The sequence below is a fragment of the Lissotriton helveticus genome, chromosome 7 (genome assembly GCF_964261635.1).
Source record: "Lissotriton helveticus chromosome 7, aLisHel1.1, whole genome shotgun sequence".
Classification (NCBI taxonomy): Eukaryota; Metazoa; Chordata; class Amphibia; order Caudata; family Salamandridae; genus Lissotriton; species Lissotriton helveticus.
Window position 1 is genome coordinate 1587261815 of NC_136068.1, and position 14631 is coordinate 1587276445.

The 14631-nt window shown below is 48.3% G+C and overlaps 1 protein-coding gene across 1 annotated transcript in view; it reads left to right on the forward strand.

Moving 5' to 3' along the window:
• The first annotated feature begins 7969 nt into the window (after positions 1 to 7969).
• The window catches only part of LOC144767555 (ferritin heavy chain B-like), a 29255-nt gene continuing 22593 nt past the window's right edge, over positions 7970 to 14631 (forward strand). Inside the window, exon 1 of the mRNA XM_078650981.1 lies at positions 7970 to 8186. Coding sequence (XP_078507107.1) covers positions 8133 to 8186 — 54 coding nt within the window. The 5' untranslated portion in view covers positions 7970 to 8132. The remainder of the gene's footprint in view (positions 8187 to 14631) is intronic.

Here is a 14631-nt window from a genome sequence, read left to right on the forward strand (position 1 = left end):
TAATGAGGCACTGGAAAAGGGATTTCTACTATCCTCTATGAGGGAAGCACTGGTGGCCACGATTCTGAAAAAGGACAAGGATCCTAACTTGCCCAGTTCTTACAGGCCAATCTCCATGCTCAATATTGATGTGAAACTGCTCAGCGGGATACCACAGCTTATTCATTCGGATCAAGTTGGTTTCATACCAAAGAGGAACAAGTCTCATAATCTACGTTGGCTGGCACACCTGTGGCATACCCGGCGATGTTGGAAACGGACTGCGATGTTAGATATCGAACAAGTGTTCTATTCAGTAGAATGGCCCTATATGTGGCAGGTACTCCTACAATTTGGGTAGGGTGAGCAATATTTAAAATGGGTGCAGTTATTGTACACAGATCCCTCTGCCAGAGTACGGGTGGGTAGGGTGGTGTTGAGACGATTTGCGCTTGAGCGGGGCACTCTTCAGGGTTGCCCGCTCTCTCCCCTATTATTCACAATGTTATGTTATGTTATAGGGGTATTTGTTAAGCGCACGGTTACTTCGAGGAGTGTCCTGGAGCTGTCTTAACCCCAGAACAGAGTAAGTGAGGAAACAGCCAGCTGTAACTAACTGGACTGCAACTACTGTTGAAAAAGCCAGGTCTTTAAGCATCGCCTAAAGCTGAGGAGATCTCGTTCCTGTCTAAGGGAAAAAGGGAGACCATTCCATACTTTTGCCGCTACTACTTGAAAGGAGCGGCCACCTTTGTAAGAACGGTAAAATATAGGCACAATTGTCAGCTGCTGGGAGGAGGATCGCAGCGTTCTGAGCGGTTTGTAGGGCTGAATTTTGTTCCTAATGTACAGGGCCCCAATGTTATTTAGGGCCTTAAAAGTTAGGACCAGGGATTTAAAAAAGACTCTTTGTCTCACTGGAAGCCAGTGCAAGGATCTAAGGTGGGGAGACATGTGTGACCTGGGTCCAAACATGAGCACGGACCTAGCTGCCGCATTTTGAACTACCTGCAGGCGGTTCAGTATGTAGTCTGGAAGGCCCAGGTACAACACATTTACGTAGTCCAACCTTGGCATAATCAGGGCCAGGACCACAATTTTCCTTTGCGGAATGGGAAGCAAAGGGAGAAAATTCCACATCATTTTCAAAAGGCCAAAACAGATGCCAGCAACCGATTGAACCTGGGACTTCATCGTCATGTCAGAGTCCAACTTCACTCCTACATTTTTTGCAGTAGAGACTGGTCTTTCAGGTGGAGATAGATTTTTAGGCCACCATTGACGCCATTCGTCGCCTGGAGTGTGTCCAAAAAAGATCATTTCCGACTTGTCGGAGTTGCAGAGCAACTGATTTTGCCTAAACCACTCAAACACCTTAGTTAAGCAAACATTCACTTCATTGCCATTAAACACCTCATCCTTCTCACAGGTGAACAGCAATCTGCGTACAATATAATTTTTGCCCCGTATTGTTCAGCTTAAGGAGCCAGAGGGGCCATATATATATTGAACAGGGTCGGACTTAAGACGGAACCCTGTGGGACCCCTACGTTCAGTGGCAGAATGTAGGCTGAAAAAGGGGGCGCCCAGACTGTTTTCTGGTGGTTATCCAAAAAGCAAGAAAACCATCTGAGCACCGTGCCCCCAATGCCGCTCTCCCTCCATCTATGAAGGAGGCGATCATGTGGCACGGTGTCAAAGGCCGCTGATAGATCTAATAATATCAGCACAGATTTTCCTCCTCTGTCTTAGGTGGTTGTGATCGACTCTGAGATTTCCAAAAGAGCAGTCTCAGTACTAAAATTTGCTCTAAAACCAAACTGATTCGGATTAAGTACCTGGCTGACCTCAACAAAATCGTATACACATATTTCTCCAAAACCTTGGAGAAATAAGGTAAAAGCGATATAGGTCGATAGTTGCTGGCTACTAGGGGATCAGCTAATGGTTTTTTTAGAAGTGGAAGAATTTTCCCATGCTTCCAATTTTCTGGCGTCCTTCCTTCGGACAGAGACAGGTTTAGTGTCTGATTAACAACTGGATTTATTACCTCTGCAATTGAAGCCAGCGTTTTTGTGGGCAGGGGTCGGAAGGAGATCCGGATTTTAGAGCCTTCGTGATTTTAAGTGAGGTGGCCATGGGCATAGGCGGAAACTCCATAAGAGTATTCTCCGTAATAGAGCATATGGGGAGAAACCTGTCAGTACTGTTTTCTCCGTCCTGGCAAGAGCTACTAAAAGAGTCCTGTATAGTTTGAATTTTCCTACATAAGTATTGTGCCATTTTGTTTGTCCATACTTCAGTAGGGGAAAAAGAGCTTTTAGACGCATTAGGTGTGGAGAAATCCTTAACAATCTTGAATAACTCTTTAGCGCAATTATCAGCTCGTTCAATTTTTCCAGCCCGAAACTTTTTCTTTTTCTCTCGGACTGTTTCATAGTGGGCTTTCAAAGCCACTTTATATGTAAGTTTATTTATAGGATTGAAATTCTTCCTCCATAAGCGTACTAAATTTTTACATGCACTTTTACTTTTCCTTAAGGACTCGTTGAACCACGGTGCAGAAATTCTGCCTTGTTGGCCGCTCGTATTTTAATAGGGGCTAAATGTCTAGTACAATCCTGAAGCCAGTCTCCTAGAGCAGATACAGCATGTTCTAAATCATTGTTGACTGGTATAGGATGTTGGCTAAGCATAAGAGTTAAAGCCTCAGGTGTTATTTGATTGAAAGATCTGAAGCTTTTCAGGCGATTTTTCCAATAAAACTTATGCTTGGCCTGAACCTTTTCTATTCTAAAGGTTAGCAGAAAATGGTCTGACCAAATGTTAGGCAAAGGGACAATAGGTTCTACTACTGTAGTTGAAAAAATGTGGTCTAAAATGTGACCTTTTGCATGCAATGGCCATGGAACCTATGGTGGCCCGGTTGAGAACTGCTCTGGGCCCTTGGGGAGTTAGGTTGGGGAAGACTAACCATGTGGTCTCACTATATGCTGATGATGTATTGGTTTATCTGACGAGCCCGGAGAGCTCCATCCCTGTGCTTATGACGGAGCTACGTAACTTTGGGTAGGTCTTGGGACTTTGTGTTAGCTGCTGGAAGTCCCTGTCAGCAGATTTGCCTTGGTCCCGGATGGGGAGCAAACACAGATTGAATTGCCATGGGCAGAGGAGGGAACACACTATCTAAGCATCAGTTTGGCAAACACCGAAGCTGCCTATCTTAAACTTAACATTGGCCGGGCGGTGGAAGGATAGCGAGGGTCGATTCGATTTTGGACGGAGTTACCGCTGTCTCTCATGGGGCGCATCGCGATTGTTAAAATGATTGTTCTGCCCTCTGTTTATACTCGCTGCAGCATTCATTTTACATAATCCTGCGGTCATACTTTCATGCACTTGACAGTCTGCTAATAGACCTTTTTTGGGGGTAAAGTGCAGAAGGGGGTGGCTGACAACATAGCAGAGGACATGGGAAAAGGGAGGGATGGAGGTGCCCCGTTTAGAGTTTTATTATATGGCCTCTCAGCTGCAGCATGCAGTCCACTCGTTGGACAGCGAGGGAAACTGGGAGAAGCGTATGTTGGCAGGACCTTACTGCGATCACACGCTGACAGAGTTGTTGATGTTGGGGGGTGCAGTCCCCAATGAATGTCCATATGTTGCTCGACACGTAGAAGCTATATCAAGCCAAAAGTACCGCCATTGCATGCTATGGGAGTGAAATATGGGGGTCAGAATCCTTAGATGCCCTTGAAGTTACCGAGAACAACTTTTTAAAGCAGGTCTTAAGGCTGCCTAGGGGATCAGCAAACTTTTCTGTTCACGAGGAACTTGGTATTCCATATCTAAGTGACAAGCTAGCTGTGAATCCCCTGTTATGCTGGCTAAATAGCTGGCTTAACACAGACATACCCCTTACCAGGAACATCCTTCAAGAGGCATTAGAGTGGGATGGGAGACTTAAGATCCCGTGGTTAAAATATGTTAGAAGATGGCTCTTTGAACTAGGTCGACCGGATCTCTTCCTAGCCCCTGAGACAATAACCAAATCAGATGTAACATTTGTAAAGAACACCTTTATGTTATCCAGGTATATGGCGAGGGAGGAAAGTGAGCACAAGAAAAGTAGTGTGAGACAGTATGTTTTAACAAAAACCTGTCCACACATGGAACCTTACCTGGCTTGGCCTCTGTCCGGATATGATCGCTTCTTACTAACAAGGTTTCGATTTAACATATTCCATTTGTTGCTAGCTGTACCAAGTGGGGCACATAGAGGACAAGTGTTGCCAGCTTGCGGCTGCGACAATAAGTCTCCGCAAGACCTGGCACACTTTTTATTTTTTTGTCAGTATTATACACTCCCCCGTATTTTGTTTTTAAAACCTTTACTTAAACAGTTGAACTTTGTACAATTCAGACCTGCACTTTATCACCTCCAATTGCTAAACAGTGAATGTACTATGTTTGTACGTAGCTTTTTAAAACTTGCAGTTAAACATAGAAAAAGCATGGATGGTTAAACAATTGTTGCTGCTGATTGTACCTATATTTCTACTGCATTTTTATCTCTTTTAACCACAATTCTGTTTTTATGCTAGTGTTTATGTCCGCTATGATACCACCTTTTTTATTCCTCTTTTTTACTGTGTGAATAAATGTTTATGCAATGTACTTTCATGATTGTTCTATGTAAACAATCGAATAAAGATATTTTACTTACTTACTTACTCGCTGCAGCATTCATTTTACATAATCCTGCGGTCATACTTTCACGCACTTGACAGTCTGCTAATAGACCTTTTTTGGGGGTAAAGTGCAGAAGGGGGCGGCTGACAACATAGCAGAGGACATGGGAAAAGGGAGGGCTGGAGGTGCCCCGCTTAGAGTTTTATTATATGGCCTCTCAGCTGCAGCATGCAGTCCACTCGTTGGACAGCGAGGGAAACTGGGAGAAGCGTATGTTGGCAGGACCTTACTGCGATCACACGCTGACAGAGTTGTTGATGTTGGGGGGTGCAGTCCCCAATGAATGTCCATATGTTGCTCGACACGTAGCAGTGGTGTGGGAGAATGTGGTGAGGCGGGTAGTGCAACTTGCCCCATTCACCCCTGATATGCCCCTCTAGGAACTACGCCCATTCGCCAGTATCGCAGACTCCATGTCAGTTCACCGTTAGAGAGATGGCGGCTGCCACACGCTTGGGGACCTCTATGTAGACGGAAAGTTCTTGGCCAGGGAAGAAGCACAGGATATCTTCAACCTCGAACCAGGCACATTCCTGCAATATGAGAAAATTTCTAGTGTTGTATGGGAACTTTGGCCGGGGTTCCCAGAGGAGCCCTCCACCACCAACACTCTGAAAGTCATGCTATACATGGCGGGGGGAAGGAGACTGGATTCCCATCTCTATAGAGCACTTAGAGATGATCTGCCAGGAGAGACTCTTAGAATCCAGCATTGGACGCTATTGGACGAACCCCTCACAGAGGGTGACTATAGAAAGGTCCATGCATGGGTACAGAGGAACAGCACCAACGCACAATTCATGCTCCTTCAATACAACTTAGTATATCAAGTATACCTCACCCGCGCTTACTCAACATAATCTACCCATCCCACACAGATGAATGTCCCAGATGTAAGCAGCACGGGGCAGATTTCCTTCATATGATAATGGTCATGCATGTCGCTGCTTCCCTTTTGGGAGAGAGTGTTTGCATGTTTGTGGGAGGTTAAGGGATGGTGTATTACCAGGGATATTAAACAGGCACTGCTGGGGGTATTGCCCGTGCCAAAGACCAAGAAACTCACCAGGTGATTTGTTAATCTTGGGCTGGTTCTAGCCTGGAGACAGGTTGTTATAGCATGAATGCATCCCCATCCCCTGAAGTATACAGACTGGATATAGGATGTATGCGAGTGGGCGACGGCGGAGTCAGGTAGAATAAAACTAGTCCGGAAGGATGCTAAGGTTCAGGAAGACCTCGTGGCATGGACCTCTATGTTGACAGCTTCACAGGGAGACCAAACACCTACATCTCAGCCGGCCTCGAACGAGGAGGCCTCCGATAATAGAGAGTAAAGACGGAAGGTTGCCTAGGACACAAGTGGGCTTTTACACACAGATATAGCACTGAAATGTGTATGAGCTCTTGTACTCTGAACTGAAACTGACATAAGGGGGGAAGTTGGGGTGGAGGCGGGGAAGGAATGTAACTTCAGAAAATTGTTGGTTATGTTATATTGAATTAGAACATGTGAGAACCAAAGTTGCACGTAAACGGTCATTGTAGTAAATGATACTCATGGATACAGATGTAATATGGTTATCAAAATGCCAATAAAAAAGTTTTAATTTTTTTTTTTTTAAAGCGCTCTTGGAAGTCCACAATCAAATATTTAAACTAGGTCTCAAATAAAACCGTATTTGGGAGAGTGTCTCTAAAAACTGTAAATTGGCCCTTTATATAAAACTAGCAGGCCGTCCCGACCTTGTCCGGGAGCATTTAGGCTTCCCCTACCCCCGCCTGCCCCGACATTGCCCAGCAGCCAGTGCCCCCGCCCGCCAGTAGCCCGTGCCCCCGCCCGCCCCATCCCCCGCCTGCCCCGACCCCGATCATTGTTTTAGTAATTTTCCGTCCCCCTGCCTGGCCTGACACCCGCCTGCCCCGACATTGTCCCCGGAGCATTACCTGAGCCGCAGGATCTGATTTCACCGTTCCAATTTCCCGTCCCCTGCCTGGCCCGACACCCGCCTGCCCCCACATTGTCCCAGGAGCATTACCTGAGCCGCAGGTCCTGATTTCACCGCTCCAATTTCCCGTCCCCTGCCTGGCCCGACACCCGCCTGCCACGACATTGTCCCCGGAGCATTACCTGAGCCGCAGGTCCTGATTTCACCGCTCCAATTTCCCGTCCCCTGCCTGGCCCGACACCCGCCTGCCCCGACATTGTCCCCGGAGCCTTACCTGAGCCGCAGGTCCTCATTTTACCGCTCCTCGCGCCTCAGCCGCCGGTCCTCATTTCTCCGCTCCGCCGTTCTGCTCCTCACCGCCTGTCCACCGCCGCTCCTCCCCTGCGCCATGTCCGCCTCTCCGCTGCTCCTACCGCCGCTGGCCTCACGTCACCGCTCCTCCCCCGCCCCATGTCCGCCGCTCCTTGGACGCCTCTCCTCCCCGTGCTGATATGAGCACGCACGTCGCGGCTGGCGCTACTTTGGGGGGGACTACTTTTAAAAAAAATATAAATATTGCAAATAACGTTTTATTTTATATAGCCTATAACCATCTACACACCCTGCCGATTACAACTGTGTATCGGGTGTGTAGATTGGCGCTGTGGTTCCCGAGTTTACCCGCCTCAAAGCCTGAAAGTTCTTTCTTTATTATAGTAGTATAGATCTGCAGAAAAATGCACTCACAGGTAAAAACAATGTGTTAACATAAAAAGGAGAAAGAAATAGATACCCATGTAGTGGCCAATGTGTTCTAAGTGAAACCAGAAAACCTAGAGAAATCATGGCTTCCCCGCTTAAATTGTGTAATCTGAGGCAAATATTTAATTTACCAAAGCTCCTTTTTCTACATTATTGCATATTAAAATAGTTTTAAATATGTAAGTTCAGGATACCAGTTGTACAAAAACCTATTGTTTTTTATTTAATATACTATAGTGTTGATGTATACTAATCTAGGCCACTTACAGGGTTTACATGACAACTGTTTTGCTTCTTAGTACACTAATGGTACATGTTTCAAAGCTCTCGCTCTTAATAAGTACTTATCAGTGCAGTGCTATATATAGTGTGATATATTAATGTCAAAGCTGCTGCATATTAGAGAAATACACGTTTTTGAATTTTGAAGAGACTTTCTCATATTTGTATGTGTTGTCTAAATTTATTAGCAAACATTTTCAGGGCTCGGCTCGTGCATATGCACTAAAAGCCACACCAGACCTTTGACTTGTAGGCTCGCCCACCTCGAACATCCACCCTCAGCAAGACAGGACCGAAATGCTGGTGATCACGCGCTGACGCAACAGCTGGAAGGACCACACACGCAATATTCTGGAGAGCTTGTGTCATCCGCAAGGTCACCGTGTCCCCACCCACAGCATTATGTAACAGGGAGGATGGGCTGATCTGATGGAAAGCGGAAGCAGGGGTCACCTGATACCGATATTGTTGCAGCTCATCAGGGTAAGAGTTGCTGATTCATGGTGAGGAAGGGATAGCTTGTGTATGCTGAGTCATGATGAGCCGTGCAAAAAAGAGGGGGTGGGAGAGACGTTTCCTTTGCACACAGCCTACAGATTGTAAACGGATTCGAGGCACTCCTACAGTTACCATGCTGAATGACGGGGGGCGGATTACAAACAAATCGCGAGTTGGCATTTTAATGCAGCGGAAACATTTTACTGTAAGCCATGTAAATTCACTATTTTCGGCGCATAACACTTTTCCCCAGCAGCGGAATCTACATCGGAGTGACAGGGTTGGACAATTCTAGCCATTTCTTGGAGATTTAAAAGTATTGTAACTGAATATTTGTCGTGAGTGGTGTTGTGTCGTCATATCCGGTTCATTTGAACTGGCTGCACAATCCCCAGCTTTTACCAAAAACATAATAAAAGTTGTAAAAGTAAAAACGACCATCCAGCTTTTGATCCCCGTATGCGAGCATTTAGAGAGACGGCTGTTTTGTCGAGATATTTATTTATTTATTTATTTGTGCATTTTTATATAGCGCGGACTTTACCCGAAGGTGTCAGAGCGCTTCACAATAGGAACAGAACTGGTACATGAGAACATTACAAGTGAGCCAAATAAAAAGGCAAACGTTACATTAAATGAAGCAAAAATGACAATCGTGAGCCAGCAAAATACAAGAGGTAGCAAACGGTGCATTACAAAAGTGGCAATCGTGAACCAACAAAATAAAAGAGGTAGCAAACGGTGCATTACAGGAGGAAAAAGTGACGTGTGCAAGTTACAGAAGCATACAAGGTAAACATAAAGCTATAATACTGCAATATATGGAGGGCACTCAAGCACAAGAACAAATAAGAAGGGAATGGTGGCACTTGTGCAGGTAAACAATTGTAGGAGGTAGAAAACAGTGTGTTACAAGAGAAAGTGACGGGTGCAAGTTACACATGAGTACCAAACACAGGTAGAAAGATAGCATGGTCAGCGACTAGCTGCCGCCTCCCCCCCAATCCGGCACCCAATACCCAGGAACGTGGACACGAGACGTCTTTACTTTTTGGAAGGCGGGCGCTAGTCGCCCGGCCGTATTTATTAAAGTATGAAATTAAAAAAGGTTTTTAATTGCATAATCAACAATTAATACAAAAATCAGCAGGACATTTAGATACACAATTCTTATCAACAAGTTTGAGAGCCTGACCTTAACAAAACTCTAATACATGTTGTTTCCTAACTTAGACTAAACATCCTAATCTTGATTTTTGTACATTTCTGGCCATATGGCAGGGTCACTACCGGTGTCAGGTCCTACAAGCTGCGCCTCCCCTATAGATGTGCGCATGCGCAGTGTTACCCCGGGAATTGCCCGGTCTACGCCCTGAACTCCATTTACCCACTAAAGGAGGGCCCTTACTCTGCGCCGGTGGCGTCATGAGTCCACGCGCGCGGGGTGGCTACCAGCCTAAGGAAAGCGTGAACTACTCCTACCCGCGCTCCTTTGCCTATTACCTTGCCCCTGGAGTTCTGGGAGTGGCCCGCAGGCCCCTCCCTCTGGGCGGGAACCTCCATAGGATGATGCCCGCCCCCTCAGACCTCAAATATGTGCTCACCGATAATGACCTTACCGCATGCCCCATACCTAATAAATACGACGACCTATGGGAAAAAATTCTAAAGGACAGCTACACTGGCTAATAAATAACAGTATCAACGTATAGCTACAAAGGGAAAAAAGGCCTAAAGAGACTTGTATCACATATAATACACTTCACACATTGTTTGCTAAAAGGGGAAAAATTCCTAAACAAAAGCATCACAAAATATACCAACAGTTCCATCTCTACTACCCTGTGAGACCTGTGGAGCGTACCTCCACAACTTACCATTCAGCCAGACATAAGAACTGCTGCAAGACATTTTGTTCCAAGGGGATGGTGGGTGGGAAAACAAAGAAGCCCCGAGCGCGGGGCACACCGATTCAGCGAGGGAGCGTCCAGGGACAAGGGGGTCTCCTGGGCGCTCCCCACCTCTTTATTCCCGAGGGGCCAGGCGGCCCCTCCTATAGCCCGCCCCCCCTGACCCGGACCCACTACCTAGGATCCGGGTCAGGGAGGCCGCCGGCCAATCGGCGGTGGGCCGCGCCCCCCAGGGCACGCCCCCACCGCCGAATGGCAACACAAGAGAAAGGGGGGGCGACGGTCGCCGCGCCGCCATGCGTGCGGGGGGGCCGAGGGCCCCCCCTTTTCACATGGTCAGCGACTAGCTGCCGCCTCCCCCCCAATCCGGCACCCAATACCCAGGAACGTGGACACGAGACATCTTTACTTTTTGGAAGGCGGGCGCTAGTCGCCCGGCCGTATTTATTAAAGTATGAAATTAAAAAAGGTTTTTAATTGCATAATCAACAATTAATACAAAAATCAGCAGGACATTTAGATACACAATTCTAATCAACAAGTTTGAGAGCCTGACCTTAACAAAACTCTAATACATGTTGTTTCCTAACTTAGACTAAACATCCTAATCTTGATTTTTGTACATTTCTGGCCATATGGCAGGGTCACTACCGGTGTCAGGTCCTACAAGCTGCGCCTCCCCTATAGATGTGCGCATGCGCAGTGTTACCCCGGGAATAGCCTGGTCTACGCCCTGAACTCCATTTACCCACTAAAGGAGGGCCCTTACTCTGCGCCGGTGGCGTCATGAGTCCACGCGCGCGGGGTGGCTACCAGCCTAAGGAAAGCGTGAACTACTCCTACCCGCGCTCCTTTGCCTATTACCTTGCCCCTGGAGTTCTGGGAGTGGCCCGCAGGCCCCTCCCCCTGGGCGGGAACCTCCATAGGATGATGCCCGCCCCCTCAGACCTCAAATATGTGCTCACCGATAATGACCTTACCGCCACAGGCCAGCATTGTTAACCGACGATCTGGCCTCCCCCCTCTAGCCCCTACCTAAGGAAACCCTCCTACTGTCAAAACCCTCTAGCCAGGCCCAGATATTGTCAGACCACAAGACATTACCCTCCTCTGTTAAATGAACTCCGTCCTTCAAGTAATACTTGTCGCCCCAGATGCACCCATGAGGTATTGACTGCAACAAGGGGGCTCGAAACAACCTATCCAACCGTGTGTTGATCCTCTTTACCGAGTGATTCAACGCCCTGACCGAATGTTCCCCCCGCCACTGTAGTCGAGGTATGAGTTGTGACCATACTAGTGTGCAACCGGGGCAGGTCCTAGCCATCCAACCCGCCGTTGAGATAATCTCCTCAATCAGAATGCGCCTACCCAGTGTTGCCAAATCATTCTCCCCAAGGTGAAGTATCACCACTGACGGTGGAGATTGCCGGCGTGCTAAAAGCCCCTGGAAGAATCCCCTAAACTCGTGCAGACACAACCCCCCTCTGCCAAAGAACGTGATGTCCAACCCTAGTTGTGCCGCCCTTTTCCTCCTGTCACCTGACAAAAAGACACATTCTGCTCGTTTTACATATGAGTGACCAACAATCCAAACACTGTTCTTCATCGTTTCCTGGGTGCCGCTCCGTGCTGATGTATGTTGCCGGTGCCCGACGACAAATTCCTCCCCTGCGTAACAGGTCTGAGAAACTGTAAGAGAGCGGAAACAAACCAAGCGTGAGCGACATGTAATCATAGCATGTCAATCCGTACATAACGTTTGTAGCATTCTGAGGACCATCTCCCAATTGTCTTCACTCTCTCCACTGGGAGGCCCCCCGCCACCGCCTCCGTTGCTGCCCCAATCCTAAAGGAATGAGAGCCAAACTCTTTAGGGTCAAGACCTGCTTTCCTAACCCCCATCTCCAATACCTTCCTGAATTGATATCTGGTCAAGGGGCTCCCGTCGGCGTGACAGAGCAATGCCCTGCCCGCTGAGCCCACCAGCAGTCCGTGCAATAATTCCACGTGCCTCACTGGGCAGCAAGGGTTGGCGGGGGCCCGTTGAAGAACTATGGTGTGGCCCCTAGACTCCTGGTCGGTCTTTGACTTCGGAATAGTCACCCACATGGTGTCTCCCCCTATCGTCACACTAGCCCTTTGCAAGCCGCCCAGTAGGTCTGACTTAGAACCTGCCACAAGTTCGCTAATTCTCAGCGCCCCATAGAATGCCAAAGAGAATGCTGCCCTAAAAAGAAACACCTCCCACTCCGAGCTACAAACAGTGTCCAGCGTGGCCAGTAAAGCTGTCAGCCGGGCTAATCCAATGGGCTTTCTCTTATCCTTATGATGGCCCTGTATACGGCGCCATCCCCTCAAAGCCTTACGTATCATAAAGGTATTAGTGGGATCCCGGAAGCCCCTAGCCTGAGCGAAGAAAGACACCGCTGCCCTATGTCTGTTTGCCGCTGCCACCGAGCGCCCTTCCTTATGCATCCATTCTAAATAGGCTGCAAAGCCATCCTCCTGTGCCCAAAGTACTTCCCATTGTTGTCCCAAAAAAGAACGATAAGACAAAAACGCCCCTTCGTAAGCCGTCTTGGTCCTGGGGGCTAGGCTAGCGACCACGAGGTCCTGTAATCTGGGGCACCAATCTGCCAAAGTACTGCTGGGAAGTGCGCTGGCGAGGGGTCTGCTGTAGGAAGATGCTCCCTGAAAACCTGCATTTTGAAGCGAGAGAGGGAGTCAGCTGCATTGTTCAGAACACCTGGGACATGTTTGGCCTTAAAGTTGACATTCAATTTAAGGCACTGCAACACAATTTCTTTGATCAGACGAAGTATGAAAGGACACCGTGCCCCCTGCTGGTTGATACATTCCACCACCGTCATGTTGTCTGACCAAAACACCACTGATTGATTACATAGGTGTTCGGGCCAGACCATCAGTGCCACCCATATTGGGAAGAGTTCCAGGAAGCCAATGTTGCTGGTCAGACCCCATGTCCTCCATTCTCCCGGCCACTGTTGAGCGACCCACCTGTTCCCTAGAATGGCGCCGAAGCCCACACTCCCGGCAGCATCCGTCCACAGGCCCAACTCTGCTGATGTTGTCAGCGGGCCGGGCCAGACTACCCTGCCGTTAAAATCCTCCAGGAATGCCATCCATATAAGCATATCCTGGCGAATTTCAACCGACAGCCGAGCGCGGTGGTGCTTCTCCCTCAGCCCCTTCATTGCCTGCGCAATAGAGCGAGAGAATGGGCGAGCCATGGGGATGATCCTCAGTGCAAAGTTCAATTGCCCTACCACCTCCTGTAATTGCTGCAAAGTGACCTTCTCCTTCCGGAGGCATAACTGTAGCGCTGTCTTGAATTTGTCCACCTTGTCCCTAGGTAATCTAAAACATCCTTCCATTGAGTCAATCTCAATGCCGAGGAATTCTAAGCAGGTGGTCGGGCCAACCGTCTTCCCGGGCGCAAGCGGGACTCCAAAAGCCCGCATGAGCACGCAAAATTCCTGCAATGCCAGTGCACACTCCTGAGATCCCGCTGTACCCAGGAAGAGGAAATCATCTAAATAATGCATGACCCGCTGATGGCCCGTCACTTGTCTCATGGCCCATTCAAGAAAAGAGCTAAACATCTCGAAGTAAGCGCAAGATATTGAACAACCCATGGGCATGCATTTGTCCATGTAGAACATATCCCCAAAGGTGAAGCCTAAGAGATGCTGATCGGCTGGGTGGACCGGGAGGAGGCGAAAGGCTGATTCTATGTCTGATTTCGCCATCAGCGCCCCGGGTCCTGTGGCCTGTAATAAGTTAACAGCCTGATCAAAAGAGGCGTATTTAACACTACAGATACCCTCGTCAATGGCATCATTCAGTGACGTCCCCCTAGGTGCTGACAGGTTATGTATCAATCTGAATTGCCCTTTCTCTTTTTTAGGGACCACTCCTAATGGGGAACACACAAAATTGGGTACTGGCACTTCAGAAAAAGGGCCAGCTATCCTGCCTAACGATAGCTCCTTGTCAATTTTGGCAGCCACCACAGCCGGATTGTGCTTGACTGACAATTGGTTTCTACAGCGCGCGCTGCCTGTGTATCCCGCGGCCGGGATCCTAAAGCCTTTAGAAAAACCTTCTTGGAGTAGGGTGGCCGATGCGTGGTCCGGGTATCTGTTCAACCATGGAATCATTGCCACCACATCCACTGGAGTGGGGGGGCCTAACCTGTTTGTCTTATAGTGGCTTTCCCCTACCCCTCTGACCTGTGTTTCCCTGCTTGGACCTACAGGCAGTTTCTGGATGAGAGGGGTGCCCACAGGAGGAACATGCATGTCTAAACTTACACGCGGCCCTTGTGCAGGTGCGCCTATTAAAATCCCAGCACACCCCTTTTTTCTCTGGCCCACTGGCCCTAAACTTCCCAGGTACCTCACTCGTTTGGGGGGGCCGAAAGGGCTGTTGAGGTCTAGAGAACACCTTGACCGCACCGAACTGGGGGGGAGGCGCAGTGTCCGAGAACTGTTTGT